Below are 19,968 nucleotides of genomic sequence, written 5' to 3' on the forward strand. Positions count from 1 at the left end.
AAACTAAAACAGTTAGGCGTGTACTTCAGAAATAAAGTTCGCGTTTTTTGTGGATGTTTGCGGAATAAACCCCGAGGTCGAGAAATGCTAGGCATTTACTTTTTAAACACGAGTTTGAGAGCGAGAAATTATTCTGCATCATCCACGAAAACAAGAACTCTATGTCTACTTCACTACGACTCAGAAATATACAGGCTATTGTTTACCTTTACAGTTACGAATTATGTCCTCATGTAGTCATGACAGTTTCCGAAACGGACCAGACCTACATTTTTTTTTTTGCTGACGAAAAAGGTGAGATGGTAAAGTATTCTAGATCTATTATCAGTTATTCGTAGGAAGTTATATCTCAGAATGATGACCTCGGAATTCCGTTGATCTTTGCAATGACAGTGGTAGAATATTGAATAAATATCTCTTTGCAATGATTTGTCGCCACACTAAACAAAACAATAATGTTAAAGTCACTATGCAAACCCACCAATGATGTTGCTAGAAAGCTGCCACGTCTATCCCGTGCCACGCATATTCCGTGGCTGTTATATCTTGTGGACTGATAATGACCAAGAGGTCTAGGGGTTCGTATACCGCAATGATACAAAAAGTAATTTAGTAAAAAATAAGTTTAAGAAAACAAGCATAAAACGCTTTCGTTCTTTTATATACATCTTTTTTGATGATACAAGTAACACGGAATGATGTAATGAAGTTTAACGCATTGAACGCCACAGTTTGTTGACATGTTATCTATACAATAGAAGTAAAAAAACAAAAACAAAAAAAACAAAAAAACCACGCGTAAGTAAGCAAAACTACAAAATTTAAATGCAATCTTTAAGACATGGTATATTATCAAGTCAGTCCTTTGAGTTTATCTTTGAGTCATGACCTAAAGTTAAGTCAGATCTTAAGTCATGGTCCAATGTGAAATCGATTCGTTAAGTTTATCTCTAAACATAACTCAATGCCTATTTCAAAGACAAATAGTGTTAACATTAATCTTGTAGTGCCCCAGTCCCATCAAGGACAACACTCTAACCAGCATACATTCGCTATCTTTATCTTTATTGAAAATCAACTGGATTTACCTGTTGATAAATTAGAAGTGTGAAAAAATATTTGTGGTGCTGCCCCTCAGATCCATGATTGCATTCATTGTTGACGTAATCGGGGAAGATGAAAAAAAAGTTTCTTAAACACACCACTCTGATTCTACGCACACGTACTCTGACGTTAAAAATATGCTGGAGTTGCTCATTGACTAAATGTTTGGTGATCGGGTTTTTCAACAGTCTCATGGAGTTCCCAAGAGCACGAATTGTGTTCCTTTATTAGCTGATCTGTTTTTATATTCTTATGAGGCAGAATAGATAAAAAGCTTTTACATATACACAAGAAGCAAAAATATTTTGTTGTGGCCGTTCATTTTAGATATATTGACGATGTTTTATCTATTGCCATTACTCATTTTCATCCATATGTCGATCTATATATCCCAGTGAACTCGAAATAAGACACCTCAAAGTCTTCTACATCTGCTTCATACTTGGATATTTTATTGAATATAACGGCAAACTAACAACTCAACTGTATGACAAACAGGGATGACTTCAATTTCACCATTGTTTGCTTCCCATATTTATAGATAGCAATATTCCATAATCACCTGGATATTGCGTTTACATGTATGTCTTTCAAATGATTCGTTACGGAAGAACATGTTCTGCGTATGATCAGTTTCTAAATGTTGACAGGATAAATAAGTTGATATAACACGTATAGAGGATTTAACAATCTGGTTTAAGGATAGCATTTGGCAAATTCTGAGGTCGGTATAACGATAAAATTCACAAATATAACCTGTCGTTTGGACGAATGTTGTCTGATATGTTCCATACCAATTGTTAGACCGTTCTTGACATACTAATTTTAATTACCAATCACTCTGGTCAAGATACAGGACTAACGGTGGGCGTGACCGGTCGACAGGGGATGCTTATTTTTCCTAAGTACCTGATCTACCTCTGGCGTTTCCAGGGTTCCGTGTTTGCCCTACTCTCACTTTTGTATTCTATACGAGAATTATGAGTTTGATCAATGTTCGTTATCTTCATTTTTTTTTTCATTTAATCAATTTCGAAATTAGTTAAAACAGTATTTTCTCGCGAGGTTTTTCTTTCAGAAATTGCGCAGCTCTGGACAAACAACATTCTTTTTACTGACCTACACTATGTTGTATCCCTTAAGGACTGGGGAGATTGATCACCTTAACCTTTCACTGAAAAGATAAATTATATAAAGTTTGTCCAAATCTGATTTCAATGTTTTATGAAAGAAAAAAACTGCATAAAATATTTCTTTCATATAAACTATCAGGAAAACGTCATCTTTATGGTGTCATTATTCCAAGTTTAGAACATTTTGATAAAACTGAGAATACATATAACAACTGAGTTGGTATTTTTGCACGTGACAGTTACATGTTGATGGACAAACAAAGGACTTGTCAGATGTGATAGTTCTTTCAGAAATTAATTCTATGATTGTGGTAACATTTCTGTATTAAAAGATTTCTTCATATCGGTCGATCATCTCTTCCAGTCAATCCTGACAACCAAATCTTCAAATGACTAACTACTTACTCATTAATTCAGCACGTGGAACTGTTAATGGAAAAGGAACAAAGGATGACAGTCTTGTAAATCTTCTAAATCGATTTTGGAAAACTTTTTACTGTTACAGTAAATCAAGCTCAATACTGCACAGGATGTAAATCAAACTCTAAATAAAACACAAAGGTACATGGTTACTCTGTCGAGAGGAGCAGCGTCGTGGGCTTTCTCTTAACAATTTACATTGCAACAAACAATTTCCATATTGGGACATCATGAAAAACAGTTTTGTCATCTTCCTGGATCTGTGACGTGTAGAATTCTGGAAATAAACCAATAGAAGCAAAGCCCGAACGACACGATAAAAATGAGATATCGATAGATAGTGCACGTTAGATTTCCCTTGTGCACTCATTAAAAAGGTTGTAATTGAAGTATAAAAAGTGGCTTTACAAAGGTTATGATCTTTGGAAGATCACATATTATTCTTCAATTACAACTTTTTTAATAATTGCAAAGGTTATTCACCAAGGCTAGTCCTACTAATTCGTTATACAAAATGCCACAGTTCTTTTCGTGTATATACCATGATTATGACGACGGGACAAATCCATTGAAGAATGATGCAATATGTGAAATAAAACATTTATTAGCTTAAACAATACCTATTCAATATGGTTATGATAATCGCTACAAGAATCAAAAGATAATGGAAAACAAGCTATGCAATGGCTTGATCCCATAAAAAGGTTAAGATAACAAAAAGTGATCAATTTCACAAATCCCACAAGGAATACAAAAAAAAAAAAAAAAAAAAGAGTTGGACAAACACGAATCCCTGGATCTACAAGAGGCGGAATCAGGTGCCTAAGAGGTGTAAGCATACCCCGTCGACCGGTCACACTCACCGTAAGTCATACATCTTGATCAGGTAAACGGAATAATCCGTAGTCAAAATCAATATATAAGGAACTGCTTAACGATAGGCATGAAACACCTATCTCAAGACAGTTATTCTAATGAGCATACAAATAAATGTTTTCAATATTTTACATCACTACAAGTGCGTATCACGAGAACTATGATCAAATTTGATACCTACATTTCCAATGGTTTTCCCTTCGATATCTTTACTTTGTAATAATTATAGCCATTTCCTCATCAATGCTCTGCAGTTGTAAGCAATGCGCGTATGAATACAGATAAACATAGTACGTCTATATTTTATTTAGAAAATGTAGAGTTATCTGCTCTTTCTGCAATAAGTCGGTATGATTGTGATTCTTAAGTGCTGCAATTGGGGAAAATATCCAATAAAGTCTGTTCTAGATTTTTCATTAATAACTCACCACATGTATGATTTCATGGCATGTGTGGGTTCAGAAATTTTTCAAGCAGGGTGTGGCTGTGAAGATGTACTTTGGGCAAGATCCCCAAACCCCTCAATAAAAAAAGATATCGTACAAGGTTTAATTCAAACTATAGGCCAAAATTCTAAATCCTAGGTAGGCATGATCCTTCAATGCATGAATTCAATTACCAGTAAACGGTTCAAAAGTCCACTTCCACTACCTTCTACTAATTGTCATGGTCAACCAGACGGACATTCAAACTTAGCATTCAATATATAAGGAAGCAAAATTCAAGATTGAAACAAACTTTGGTTTCCTTGCCTGATAAATTATTGTACAAGGTATTGTCGGTCAAGTTCTAATGATGAACAAAGTAGTGACAGTCCAAACTCTACCAAATTCAATGACTTTTAGACAATGCAGTTGCATACATTACCGTCATTAAAATGTTTCCCTTGTCCAGAAGTTTATTAGCAAAAAAGTACATTGTACATCGACACACACACCCTCCCACGACCCCTCTCAAGATTCACGCAAGCATGGCTACTACTTGATATTTTAAAGTATTTTGGATGTACATTATGAAGATCATAACAATCTAGATACACCGCTTGGGTTCAAGAGATAACTGGCATAAGTATTTCATTAACATAGACTTATATGACTTTGTTGTAATATGAAGAACACTTTCTAAACTGCAGAAGATTCATGCCATATAAGCGATTGGGAACAACTATGCAGCCTTTTCATCTGCGCGTTTCTTACATCCATACTGATGTAAAAACAATGACATGAATTGATACTCTGGTGTTTCCAGTCGTACGTGTTCGCCCTATTCTCAGGTTTGGTTTTTAGAGGTATTTATGAGATTGATCGCTGTTCGTTATCTTAACTTTTTTATACATACACATACACTGAATAAAAGTCGGACAAAACAGCAGTTGGGATTTTATAAAAAGGTAGAGAATCAGCAAATGACACTTAGTTCAAGATTCGCACAATTTAAAGCGAGCCTCTTTACTAAATTAGAGTAAAGTGGAACGGCAGTCTGAACTAGAGTAAAATTAACTTGAATCTCTGAACTAGAGTGATATATAACGTAATTCTGTGGACTAGAGTGACATTTAACACGAGTCTGTGAAATCTAATGATAATCTTTCTAATGGAGTAAAATTCAACGCGAACCTCTCCACTAGAGTAAAAGTTTACGCGAACCTCTCCACTAGAGTAAACGTTTACGCGAACCTCTGAACTAAAGTAAAATTTCACATGATTATATGAACTAGAGTAAAATTCAACGCGACTCTCTGAACAAGACTAAAATTTAACGCGAGTCTGTGAAGAAGACTAGCGACTCTCTGAACAAGGCTAAAATTTAACACGAGTCTGTGAACAAGACTAAAATTTAACGCAAACGTCTGAACCAGATTTCAGTAGGATCTCTAATTATACATCTATTCCAACAGAGTGTGATGCGAGTTTCTGGATAAGTACAGAATGATCGGCTTTCTCAATCCATTTCACCATTCTTCTAAACTGATAATTATTTTTTTTACACATTCCACGATTTTGTGGACATTGATTGGCAGTGTTATAGACAAGATGGCGTACACAAAACATAATTTCACTGCATGGCTGCCTGTTAGTAATTTCACTTTAGTTTTTTATATAAGTAGATGCAGGATTCTCGCTACATTTCAAGTCTTAATATGAAATAACAAATTGAGAGTTCCTAAAACTAGATTAAAATTTAACGCACAATAGCTCTGCCGAACCATACGATACGAATTGTGATCATCTTTTCAAAAAAAAAAATAGAAAACACTACTTAAAAAAACGACCACTAATTAGTTATCAATCGTTGTATTTCTATATATTTTTTTTAAATTCATCTTTGATAATTGTTTCTCGGCCGTGTTTTTATTGAGATTTCTCCATGACGTTATTGGTATATTCAAAGTCTGCTACTGACGTCACTAAACAAAACCTACCCGTATTTTAAGATATCCAAAACTTACATTTTGTTGAAAATGCAAACCACAATCTGGAATACCACCAACCCAATTTTAAAGATAAATTCAGAATCTTGTTAACTAGTGTTTATTCAGTACTTAATGGTCAATAAAATTCCTATCGTGATTTATATTACCTGCTTGTTAATTTCTAAATTGATCTGTGATAGTTTTTAGAGACGTGTTAATTCATGAAAGATTAGATTACATTTTTACCCTCAAAAGGAAATAAAAAATCCTTATCATACTAAGACTTGAGAACAATACTCTTGGGAATCGATTAACATTTGCTTTGTGATAGAGTAGTGTATTTTAGACGCCGTTGTATGGTGCTAACTCCACGGGTTGAGATGTTTACGAGTTTGTTTTGTTTATGGGAATGCACATAGAAATCGACCTCTGTAAATTTCTGTAACAAATTCAGCACTGGTCACGGACGGCACGTGAAAGTGCAGGTGTTCTCTGGTAATTCAATACAACAGTGAATGTAGCAAAAATAATGCACAATCGTTCATGTTCTAGAAAGATTGCATAAAGAAGAAATGCTGTATTTACCACATCAATTTAATATTTGTTTCGTTACAGTATTAGAAAGATTATTTAGTTCTTATCGTATTAAAATCAGTAAAGCTCTAAATAAACAAGAATAGTACAGTACCGTACTCATGTACATGTAAATTATCGACCTTACAGAAATTATGTACTAATACATAAATTCTCGACCTCAGAGAAATGATAAATGCACCGACAAATAAATTCTCCACCTCGGAGAAGTTATAGGTATACCGACATACAGATTATCGACCTTGATGAACTTATAAGTATAGCAATATAAACATGTAGATTAGAAACCCCAGAAAAACCTTTATACCGACTTACACAATATCGACCTCAGAGAAATTATAATACTGACATACACAATATCGATCTCAGAGAAATTATTATACTGACATACACAATTAAAGTATTTGATATTTGGTTTATCCAACGAGTTGATATGGTGTATTTATTCGCGAGGCTTGCCGAGAGAATAAATACACCATATCAACGAGCTGGATAAACCAAATATCAAAATACGCAATTATAGATGTTCTATTTATCTCATGTGTCTTCTTTATACTTAATTTTGAGATGATTCCCTGTATGGTAGAAACAGCTGATTGAATTTGATTTGAATCCGTGGCTCAGACGTCGTGCTTAATCTGTCTACCTTACGCGGGAAAAAATAGTGCGCTTATAAACCATTGATATACAGTACAAAATGACATTTTTATAAAAGAAACCATGGATGAAAATTGTTTTAGAAGGGATTATAGTTTATAATTAATAATGGTTTCACCATTCCAAGAAAGCAGCAACTATTGTCCGAGTATTTATTTTTTGACGTAGGCCTGACCTTCTGATAAAAAGTTTGATGCCGTCGTCGTTTTGAAATAAACAATTGTAATAACGAATTAACGATCGATGAAAGTAATATTTCAATGCAGCGTTATTAGAATGTTCAACAGTTTACAATGAAAAGTGTTTGTGCATTTGGATTTTATTTACGTAGTTTCTTTGGATCTGAGGGCGAGAGGAAATCCTGAGGCAGTTTAATATGCTCCAGAAAAAAGAGACTGTGCTTGTGGATTCTTGGTACCGCAGCATGTCGAGGTACTTTCGATTAGGCTTGTCCAGTAGGCGGTCGATTCCTTGTCGATGATAATAGTGTGCACATATTTTTGTTTTCTGATCGTAATTTTGAGTAGTCTAGTTACAGACCGAGTTAGCATTCTTGTGGCAGGTAACTTGCATTATATGTCAGTGGGGCAACATCATTTTAATTTTGCTATAAAAGAAATTCTAAATAAATACAGAATAATAAGTTTTACGCTTTATTTCATGCACTGATATGCATAAAAACAGAAAATATGTCATCCATGCGGGGACAGTGTCAAAAGTAGTTCTGACCGGAAGTGCTTTATCAAACGGGCGTGTGATAAAGCTAACGCTTTATCTCACTTTCATTATACACCACAGGTATGAGATAAACTGACATATACAATATCGACCTCAGAGAAATTATTACACTGACATACACAATATCGACCTCAAAGAAATTATTATACTGACATACACAATATCCACCTCAGGAAAATTATAGGTATACATGTATCAACATACATATTATCGACCTCAGAGAAATTATAAGTATATCAACATACACATTATATACCTCAGAGAAATTATAGGTTTACCGATATACACATTATCGACCTTAAAGAAATTATCATACCGACATACAAATTATCGACCTCAGAGAAATTATAGGCATATCAACATACACATTATCGACCTCAGGGAAATAATAGGTATACTGACTTAAAACATTATCGACCTCAGAGAAATCATAGGTTTACCGATATACACATTATCGACCTCAGAGAAACTATACAATAGGTATACTGACAAAACATTATCGACCTCAGAGAAATCATAGGTTTACCGATATACACATTATCGACCTTAGAGAAATTATCATATCAACATACACATTATTGACCTCAGGGAAATTATAGGAATATCGACATACACATCGACTTCAGGGAAATTATTGGTATATCGGCATACACATTTTCAGGGAAATTATAGGTATATCGGCATACACAAAACCACCTTAGGGAAATTATGGACATACCGACATACACATTATCAGGGAAATTATAGCTATACTGACATAAAACATTATCGACCTCAGAAAAATCATAGGTTTACCGATATACACATGATCGACCTTAGAGAAATTATCATACCGACATACACATTATCGACCTCAGAAAAATTATAGGTATATCGACATACATATTATCGACCTCAGGGAAATTATGGACATACCGACATACACATTATCAGGGAAATTATAGGTATATTGACATACACATTATCAGGGAAATCATGGGTATATTGACATACACATTATCAGGGAAATCATGGGTATATTGACATACAGATTATGAGGGAAATTATAGGTATATTGACATACATATTATTAAATTATAGGTATAATAAGTATACCAACAAAGTCATATAGATTATCGACTGCAGAGAAATGACAGGTATACTGGGATTCAGATTATCGACCTCAGAAACCGAACCGACACATGGATTTTGGACCTCAAAAAGATGAAAGGCATAAAGATTTCTTTAAATGTTGGTATGGGTAGATAGATATGGATGTATTGAGTATGCTAATTTAGATTATCCTCGCCAGGTGCAAAAGTACTTGTATTCTTCATTTTTGCATAGACAGTCTGTCATTTTCAAGAATTAAGAATATAAATTGTATTTCTGGTAGAGTGTTCACTTCTTAACCGGGAGGTCGCGAGTTCGAGCCCCGGTCGTGCAATGGCCGCGTCAAATCTAAGGCGATAAAATAGGTAGTGATTGCTCCTTCACAAAGCGCTCGACATTTAGAAATGAGAATCACGGGTCGTTCGGATATGACCTTAAAAACGGAGGTTCCGTGTCGCGGCAGGCGTTAGCAGGATAAATAACCCTCACTGCTTCGGCCCTGAGCGCTAAGCATAGGTCTAAATTTGTGGCACTTCACCTACAGCTGCTGACATTTCAATATGAGTGAAAAATTCCCCACGAGATGTTAAAACAATTAATCAACCAATCAATTAAATTGTATTTCAATGATGCATATATATGTATGGTTTATATATTACATATGTATATAGTTATATATTATATATACATGTACATATACCTTTCGAATAGGAAAGGTGAAGATAATGAACAGTGATCAATCTCATAACTCCTATAAGAAATACAAAATAGGGAGTTGAGCAAACACGAACCTTTGGATATACCAGAGGTGGGATCAGGTGTCTAGGAGGAGTAAGCATCCCCTGTTGACCTGTCACACCCGCCGTAAGCATTATATGTCTTGATCAGGTAAACGGAGTAATCCGTAGTCAAAATCAGTGTGCAAAAAACTGCATAACAATCGATATGAAACACGTTAGACAGCATTTGACCCAATGATGGATTGTATTGGCAAACTAGATCATTATAACGACCATTGTGATATAATTTGCGAAATGCTGACTTTAAACGAGACTGTTGAAACCCCTGCGCCATCAACTTGTTTGGCAGTAGCCTGTCTTGATTTAAGAATATTTATATTTCAACTTCAGAGTACTTGTGCGTGGAATCAGAGTGGTGTTTAAATTTTTTGTGACAAAGTAATTTTTGGGATGGCTGATCACTAGATAGGAATAATTGCGTTTTCCATTTTTGTTGAAGAAGCTACAGTCTATGATGTCAAAATTGTAGTCCTTAATTCATCGCGAGGAATGGTCGTGTAAAGTGTTGAAAAGTCATACATTTTTATTGAGAAGTTTTTCGATTTAGTTCTTTTAGAATTTTTTACAATCAATATGTGATTTACACCACTTCTGGTATATGTAGTGGCACAGTACATTTGAAGTTTTTTCCTTCACAGCTGTTAATATTTTCGTGAGGAGTAAATATAGGGGTTTTGTAGAACATATACTAGGACCAGCAATGTATCTTTGTTTGTAAGGGTTTTTGTGAAGTTTAGGAATTCAGTATAGGTACGTTAACTCATATTCATTCATTCCAATGGCTGGGCTATTAGATTTGTCTAAAACTGAAGCATGCTTTTGACGAATTTCATCTTTTGAAAGGGTAGTTGGAATAAGTGCAATTATTAACTGTGGAATTAACAGCCTTGTCACGGTTAACCGAAAAACCGCGGTAAAAACAAATTCGGTTTGTATTTTACGGATTTACATTCAGTATTGTTTACGTTTAACTACACTTTATATCAAATTTTATTTGCTATAGGCGCTGTGATTGGTTCGATATTTTTATCAAAGCTATTCTAATCAATAAAATTCCACGTAACATCGATAATAGCAAAACGAAACATGGCGACATGTGGAAAGAAATCGCAAGATTGGGAATACTGAATTTTCTAAGAAAGGGAGAGCCCGAAGTTGTTTATAAAGCAATCACAGTCTGCAAACTGTGCAAGTTAAAAGCTCGCGGTAGCTCTGTGGTAAAGTGCTCGCTTCATGTTCGGGAGGTTGTGATTTCGATTCCCAATCAAACCTGAGACATAAACATAGGTGGTGATTGCTTCTTCGCTAAACGCTCGGCATTTAGTCGTGAGAGTCACGGGTCTTTCTGGAATGACTTTAAAAACGGAGATCCCGTGTCGCGACAGGCGTTAGCACGTTAACGAATTCATATCGCGATGAATGTTTGATTACAAACGCCATGCATACATGTAGGTCTAAATTCACCTAAAGCTAGTCTATCATAAAAACTCTTGAGAGCTTATACTAGTATGTTACCTGTTGCATTGTACATAATGCCGACTTTAAATAAATATTAATTTCACCCATATGAAACCGCCGCGATGGTCTAGACGTACAGCGTTCGCATGCAGAAGGTCGGGGTTCGAATCCCGTCTGCGACAGACCGAAGTTGTTAATACAGGTAGTGACAGTTCCATCGCCGAAACGCTCAGCATCAGGTGTGAATGTCACGGGTCCTCGGAGATCACCTTTGAAATGGATGTCCCGTGTCACAATAGGTGTGGCACGCTAAATAACCCTCACTGCTCAATGGCTGTAGGCACCTAGAATTTTTTGAAGCTCTTTATCGGTATTGGTGACGTCTCCATATAAGTGAAAATTTTTCGAGAGGAACGTTATTTTAAACAAGATACAATCAATGATCATATGAAGACGTCACCATTGCAGGTGAAAGGCTGCAAAATTTAGGCCTATGCTCGGCGCGTACAGCCTTTGAGCAGGGAGGGATCTTTATCGTGCCACACCTGCTGTGTCACGGGACCTCGATTTCTGCGGTCTCATCCGAAGGACCGTCCCATTTAGTCGCCTCTTACGACAAACAAAGGCTACCGAGGATCTATTCTTACCCGGATCCTCACGGGACTGAACAATTTGTAAGAAAGAACCAGAATACATATTATGATTCTTTTAATCTGTAGAGTAAGTACAGTTCCTTCTTGGCATGCGCGGAGTATGATAAATGAGCAGCCATGATCTTCGTGTACATGCATACAATTACATTTGCCAATGCACTTCCTTATATGACAGTACTAATGAAATTAACTTTCAATTTCTTGTCACATGAAGTTGGTCACGTGATAAGTCTTTTCTTGCGTATGAATACAATCACCGCTTCAAAAGTACGTTCCTGTACTTTCACCCGCATTCTTGCTTATGCAATGCAGTGAGGGATTTAAAGCCCCCCTCTCCTTTTCGCCAGAAATTTAAAGAAGTAGAAATAGTGCGAGTAAAATTCCGAAATGCATGAGTATAGTATTTTGGCTAATACTTGTCTCTTTCACATGTGCCCCCCACCCCTCGTAAATCCTGGATCCGCCACTGCAATAACATCAAAACAGAACCAAACGCATCAGGATATTTATATAGAGTTTATTTTGTAAACAGACAATAATTTCAATGAAACATTAAACACACCGTTCAGTTGTTTCATTATAGACAGTTTTCAATACCGTCAATCTGATTAAAATAAGATCTTTGATCCGCTCCGTTATTGTTATGTCGCTACACAAAGATCTGAAGACATCCCGTGTGGGGTCACGTCGGTGTCAACTTTGGTAACCTGGGGTCGACCAATGAAATGCTTCTGCTTCAACCAATCGCGGGCTATTCTTACAAAATGCATTCGGTATGAAAGGAAAAATGGCCGACATTAAAGTAATCGATGCAGCTTTAGAGAAAATTTTACCACGTTTCGGTGTTAGTGCTTTAAAGAAAGAACAACGGAGCATATTGGATGCCATGATTGAAGGCAAAGACTGTATGGCCATTTTGCCAACTGGTTTTGGCAAATCGCTGCCTTTTCAAGTCTACATTCCACTTATGCGCGAGATGAACCCCGGATTTAGTGCTGTGATATTAGTCTGCTGTCCTTTAGTTGCACTAATGCAGGACCAGGTGAAGAAAATATCAGCTGTGCCGGGTATATCGGCAGCGTACAAAGGTAAAGGGCTTTATGTAATCCATGATACCGGTTTTGTTCACTGATGTGCTGAGTGTCGGATCGACAAATATTTGCACGGGGTGTCGACATAATCTGAGCAAACTTTGGTATATAGTATTATAATAAATAGGATATTCTTTAAAAAATATTTTTACAGGTTTAAGTGAAGAAAGTGACAGGCAGATACTCAGTGGGGAAATAGATGTCATCTATGCATCTCCAGAATCTTTGATAAGTAATGCAGTTTGGAGAGAAGATATGAAGAAATTGAATGTACAAAACATAGTCATTGATGAATTTCATACGATTGCAACATGGTAAATTTTTCATTTACTTATTGTAAATATATCATTATTCCAACAAACTATTCCTCATGTTTTGATCACAACCACTGACCTGGTTATTGTTTATTTTTTTATGTAGGGGTGAAGACCGAATGGGTTTAAAGAAACAAGCATTTAGGAAGTGGTTTTCGCATGTGGGAGAATTAAGATCTTTATTTCCAAAAGCCAGTGTTATCGCACTAAGTGCAACATCTACAGTAAAAATTCAGAAAAGAGTTTCAAAACAGTTGTCTTTTGGACCAAACACAGTAGAAATTGTTATGTCTCCAAATAAAGCTAACATAAAATACTCAATATCCAAAGTATCCAGTGATCTTGAAATGGCAATGTCCTGGCTTGTGGATGGAATTCAACATTTGCAGAGTGACTTTCCCAAAACATTATTGTACTGTTCTAGCATTAATGATGTTTCTAAACTTTACACTTATCTCATTAAGGAGTTGGATGGCACAAGTCCTCTTATTGAAATGTTTCACTCAGAAACACCCATTGGCAAAAAAACTGAAATTGTCAATTGCTTAAATGACAAGAATAACACTTCAAAAATCAGATTAGTGATTTGTACTACTGCATTAGGGATGGGTATTGATGTGTCCCATTGCAACAGTGTAATTCTGTTCGGAATACCCGAAAATATTGTAGACTTAGTGCAAGAAATAGGGCGCATTGGAAGAGATGGGGAGTCATCAATTGCCCTTATTTTGTTTAACGCTTATCATCTGCGTAGACTTGACAAATCCATGAAAGATATCCTACGTTCACCTACTTGTAGACGAATAAACATTATGAAACAATTTTTGAGTGAATCCAATTTAAGTGAACTTGAACAGGACGTTAAAAAGCATACATGCTGCGATGTGTGCCACAAACTTTGTAGTTGTGGCAATTGTGAATATCTTTCCTTGGAGAGACTTTTTGAACAGAGTGTCATTTCCAACTCAGACAGTAATGAGGCTGAAGATTCTTTTGGAAGTTCAGATAATGACTTCTTAGATGGCACACTCGACTTAAATTCATGTTATGTCTGACTTTTCAATGACTTCTAGTATACATATAACATTGTTTATATCCTAAGTAAGCATACCCTTTGAATGCATCCACCATGAGTTAACACAAGTGCAGTCATGTACTGGAAAAAGGACATTTCCTGGTTTCTTCCATGCAATGCAATAGCGGCAGATACCATGATGTGGATGAATCCCTTGCTTTCACTGGACAGCTCCTTATCACTAACTACTGCTGATAGTAATGTAAGAATTGTAGGGCACCTCCTTCGCAGTTCCTCTTTCATTTGCTCCCACTTAAATTGGAAGAAGTCTTTAAAGTTTTTACTCTGAAGAATGGATCCTGACCCCCTCTTACAAAGAGTCTGTGCTTCTTTCATAACTACTCTTGACACGCCATTTGTAACAACTTCTGGGTTAGATGAACAGAGGTGATTTACAATGGTCTGTTCAACATTGCTCCTGCCGACTATTGTTTTGCAAATACTTTTGTGAAGTTCAGAAGTTATGAGGGCTGTCTTTTTTCCACTTGGATAATGCACATATACCTTTAATATAAATATATAACAGAAATTAACTTTAATGGTAGCAGGAAATTAACCATATTAACAGCTGAGAACTTAATATTTACAAGAACAAGAGGCCCAGGGGCCTTATAGGTCACCTGAGTATCATGTAACAACCTTCCAATGTTTGAATTAGGTTTGTGTTTAAATATAAGAATTTTACTTTTGGATGGAAGAAACATTGAATAGCTATGTGGTCAGCCCCGCCTTTGCACCAGAACCCCTGATCCAGGGGCCATAAATTTCAGTTTTGAAAGAAGCATCCTTGATCATCATCATCATACTATTAGTTTGTCTACTTAATACCCAGCAGCAGAGGAGAAGGTTTTCAAAGAAATAAAATGCATTTTCACTATATGATCAATAGGGCCCCACCCTAATACCAGAACCCCTGACCCAGTGCGCTTGACCTTTTGACCCCAAAATCGATAGGGATCATCTTCATCCCATTAGTAGTCCATATATATGATATGGTGACTGTAGGTGGAAAGGATAACGCTTTAGAGCCCGGAAACCATATTGCTACTTCAATGTCCAGTGCGCTTGACCTTTGACCTTTTGACCCAAAATCGATATTGAACATCTTCATCCTATGGGTAGTCCATATGTATGATATGGTGACTGTAGGTGGAAAGGATAACACTTTAGAGCCCGGAAACCCTATTGCTACTTCGATGTCCAGTGTGCTTGACCTTTGACCTTTTGACCCCAAAATCGATAGGGAACATCTTCATCCCATGGGTAGTCCATATATATGATATGGTGACGGTAGGTGGAAAGGATAATGCTTTAGATCCCGGAAACCATTGCATCTACAGACGGACGGACGGACAACTCGATTCCAGTATACCCCCCCCCCCCACAACTTGTTGCGGGGGGTATAAAGAGTCATCCTTGCTCATCATTACCATGCTATTAGTTTGTCTACTTAATACCCAGAGACAGAGAAGATTTTCAAAGAATTTCTACATTTTCACTATATGACCAATAGAGCCCCACCCTAACACAAGAACCCCTGCCCCAGGGGCCATGAATTTCACACTTTTGGTAGAGGGCTCAACGCTCATTATAATTATGCCCACAGTTTGGCTTCTTGATGTCCAGGAGTAAAGAAGAAGATTTTTTAAAATTACACTCATTTTGATGGTTTTTGCCCCACCCCTCAGGCCCCAGGGGGGCAGGGACCACGAATTTCACAATTTTTGTTCCCCTTTACCCACAGATGCTATATGCCAAAATTGGTTGAAATTGGTTATGGGGTTTCAGAGAAGAAGCTGAAAATGTTCAAATGTTAACGCACGACGAACGACGACGGACAAAAACAGATAGCAATAGGTCACCTGAATGAATTCAGGTGACCTAAAAATGTCATAATTTGCTTATATATATAAAATCTATCAACATGATCAATATTTACATGTTTTCTATCAGTTTAATATGGACAATAATCAAGTTTAGACAAATACTGAATACATACTGAAGTTCATTCAACGGTGTTGATATCTGTCAACAAAGCAAAGAATAAAATAAAGAACAAAACTATAAAGTCATGCAAAATAAAACAAAAATTTAAGCGAGAGACCCACAGGCTTTAACGGTCACATGAGTACTAACGCCCATACATAGAAAAAGATTTAATACATTTTCGCTAGAGAGGCTCAGAGCTACATTGCTCTACCCAAGGGCTTAAACTCGTAACCCAGGGCCAATGATTTTCACAATATGGGTAGCGATCTTCATGGACATCATAACCATGCATTTATTTTTTCTCACACTTCTGACTAGAGAAAAAGATTCTCTAAGATTTAATATATCTTTACAGTACTATATGGCCATATTGACCCCACCTAGGAGACTGAACCCCTTTCATACCAAAGGGCCATGAATTCCACAATTTTGGTAAATGGCTTCAAGGACATCTTACCTATAGATGCATTTGGTTTTTCTGTGTGGGAGGAAATAAGTTCTGGCACAACCCATGAGGCCTTGGAGAAGCTAAGATAATAAATTTATCAGTTTACATTCCTCTTACCCTAAAGAAACTTCATACCAAAAATGGCAACAAATCAATTTGCCTAGTGGTTTTCAAGAAAAAATTTAAAATGTAAAATGTTTAACGGACAACGACAATAGTCCACCTAAGTCACTTGGACATCTGATTTACTAGCCTAATTATTGAGGAATTCTGACAAGTATTCAAATTAACAAGCCCCAATGGTGCATGCTTGTGACAAACCACTAGACCAAATACATACTATACAGACCCCAGATCATCCGAACATCAATTCTTTTGAGCCTTAATTGTAACTATTTCTGAATTATCTCATTTTCAGATTTTAAGTCTGATTTGAAGATAAACATTAATCTTTCTAAAGACAAATTCAATTAATAAATATGGCATACCTGTGCCAATGAAACATGCAAAACATAATGTATTAGAAATAACAATCAACAGTTCAACTGGTCAGTTTAATCAAATCACTGATTCTTTAACATTATCATGATTATCATAAATAGCTAGATCAGTGATGCAAAAAATATCTGACCAGCTTAGGCTTAAAATAAAAACTAAAGTGTTTCCGCTAACCTGATCGACCTAATGAATGATACTTCCTACCTGGTACAGTTAACAAATTGTTTAAGAGATTATTGAATATACATTGTTTTGGAGCTAATACTTATTACAGATGATCATGTAATTAATATATTTATTACAGCTTACCAAGTTGCAACAATAGTGAAAATTAAGTCCCTTGTGTTCATAATGTTAACCTGCAAGGAGTTGTTGATCACATTGTTTCTTTGAGTATGCAAAAACAATTTTAATTTGTTTTCAAAGATATTCACTGATTCTTAAGTCCCAATCACCTAACTACCTACCCTTATTTTGTCTTAAATGTTAGCAGAAACACAACAATTATTATTCTTAGCCTTATTTTGTAACATTATGGTCAAGCTCAACCTTTTCACTACACTGTACCTCAACTTCTCCATTTTTATAAACATTTTCATGTTTATCAGTTATTTTCTCCTAAAATGTATTCAAAGATATTCAGTTACTTGTGGTCTGCAATTTATGAAGTTATGTGTGTTCAAAGTTTTTGAAAACTTTTATCAACTAGCAGGGGTAATTCATAATCTTTTCAGCAGTAGTAGGAATGAAGGCAGCAGGTGGCAACAGAATTATGATTAATATAGCATACAAGTGTTTCAGCCACATTCATGTACATATGATTGTAATCATAATTGTTGATATATCCTATACCTTACACTCACTAAGCGTAATCAACAATAAATTGGAGACGACCAAAGAACTTAATACTAATCTGATTGGCATGTCAAATTGTATTAATCCTTTGCATTATACACCAGCACACTGCCTTTGCATAGAAATCGAGTGCAATATCCAGTCGTTACCTGTTTCAAAAAGTCCCCACCAAGAGAGCGCCGTGCTTTGTTCACAATTACATTAGCGCTGGCAGGCTGGAGTTGTACCAGCTTCACGGGCATTACCCTTCTGATAGGTACTAACAGTGGATCATCTGGTCGAACCCTCTTCACATCTGTATTTTCTTTAAATGGGCTCCTTATTTCTCTCTTTTCTATGAATCTTTTAGAGGGGGAAGGCACACAAACATTAAACCTATATGAGATTGAAGGTACATCATAAGATCAAGATTTTTTTTTTATTATTAAAGCCACACATATTGAAACAAATGAAATATCTTTATGGCAATAATATGTTGAACAAAATCTGCATGAAAGTGATTCCCCCCTTCAACACACACATTTACTTAAGACTTTGATACTTATTGATTTAAAATCGATTAAATATGCAGTTATAAACGTATATGAACCTAGTGAGTTGTATTCTATCAACTTGCCATTTTGAAGTTGGGGGAAAAAAGGTCACGGGGGTATTTATCGACTTTCTAAAGTGAGCAGGGTTATTTAAATGTGACTGACCTTTGCAGTGTGAGTTGAACAGATGCTTTAAAAGATTCCCTCATAGTTGCTGCTTCCTTTTCCAGTTTTAATACTCTTTCGGTACTTCTGAAACACTTCTGACACACACCTGTGTCAGTTGGATATACCACACTATCCGAAATTCCGCACACATCTTTCAAAACTTTCATTCGGTCCGTGGAAAGTCGGAGTTTTTTGTCCAGGTATTTGTTAATTTTAATGTTGCCATCAGTGTCAACAGATTTGCTCACAAATGAAAACCCACAGATAAGGCAAATGTTCCCCAGAGGATAGACTTTTCGTGGGGTAGTCCGAGTACTCCCATGTGTTCCAACTGGCGCTGCCATGTTTTTTTTTTCATTCGGAAGTTTAAACATTCGGAACTTTTCGAGGCTTACCGTTATTTACTTTTACATCCAAAGATGTAAGCAGTGACGATTTGATTGGCCAAACCAAAGTTGACACCGACGTGACCCCACACGGGATGTCTTCAGATCTTTGTGTAGCGACATAACAATAACGGAGCGGATCAAAGATCTTATTTTAATCAGATTGCAATACCGTCTGCAGCTACATGTATGCCTAAACTGCAACTTCTGCAACATCATTGAACATGGTGAATTCATAAAATAACTTTGATATCGGAAGCGAAAAAATGGAGGCGAGAGTTACAAGCCTGTTTACTTTATGATGATGATAAGTTAACTTGTTGTTTCCTGGCAACTGCCATCATGGCTATGACTCGGCATGAGAGAGGCTGGTATCGAGGCTCGTAAAATTATGTTCATGTCAGGGTACCGGTGCGAGTCTTCATTAATATCCTACAACAAAAATATCTCAAGTGAACACAAACTCTGTCTGTTCGTTTTTATTTTCTCGTACACACACTGAAGGTAAACAAAAGAAGCAACCTACCTGCACTTCGTCTAAATCTATCCTACTGTCTCGAAGCGTCTCCTACGTCAACCGCTAGTCCTAACGAGGAACATGCCGTTGTTTCCTTCCAATAACCTGACTGAGAGCTTAACGTTAACTTGACCCATCACATCCTTCATCAATTCT

The 19,968-nt window shown here is 36.3% G+C and overlaps 2 protein-coding genes across 4 annotated transcripts; one reads left to right on the forward strand and one right to left on the reverse strand.

Moving 5' to 3' along the window:
• Window positions 1-12,530: 12,530 nt before the first annotated feature.
• On the forward strand, window positions 12,531-14,413 carry LOC125652577 (ATP-dependent DNA helicase RecQ-like). The gene is made up of 3 exons (XM_048881900.2): window positions 12,531-13,026; window positions 13,184-13,343; window positions 13,450-14,413. The coding sequence occupies exons 1-3, from the start codon at window positions 12,714-12,716 to the stop codon at window positions 14,396-14,398; spliced, it is 1,422 nt and encodes a 473-aa protein (XP_048737857.1). The 5' UTR covers window positions 12,531-12,713; the 3' UTR covers window positions 14,399-14,413.
• Window positions 14,414-14,433: 20 nt separating this feature from the next.
• On the reverse strand, window positions 14,434-19,456 carry LOC125652578 (uncharacterized). 3 transcript variants are annotated; one of them, XM_056167135.1, is made up of 4 exons: window positions 18,907-19,456; window positions 18,358-18,583; window positions 16,418-16,443; window positions 14,743-14,922 (listed from the first exon to the last, which is right to left on the reverse strand). In XM_056167135.1, exons 1-4 carry the CDS (start codon window positions 19,281-19,283, stop codon window positions 14,880-14,882), a joined length of 672 nt encoding a protein of 223 aa, XP_056023110.1. In that variant the 5' UTR covers window positions 19,284-19,456; the 3' UTR covers window positions 14,743-14,879. The 3 variants fall into 3 exon arrangements, with proteins under 3 accessions (XP_056023108.1, XP_056023110.1, XP_056023109.1); XM_056167133.1 differs by lacking the exon at window positions 16,418-16,443 and having other exon boundaries at window positions 14,434-14,922; XM_056167134.1 differs by lacking the exon at window positions 14,743-14,922 and having other exon boundaries at window positions 15,893-16,443.
• Between the last annotated feature and the right edge of the window lie 512 nt (window positions 19,457-19,968).

This window comes from Ostrea edulis, chromosome 5 (genome assembly GCF_947568905.1).
Source record: "Ostrea edulis chromosome 5, xbOstEdul1.1, whole genome shotgun sequence".
Classification (NCBI taxonomy): domain Eukaryota; kingdom Metazoa; phylum Mollusca; class Bivalvia; order Ostreida; family Ostreidae; genus Ostrea; species Ostrea edulis.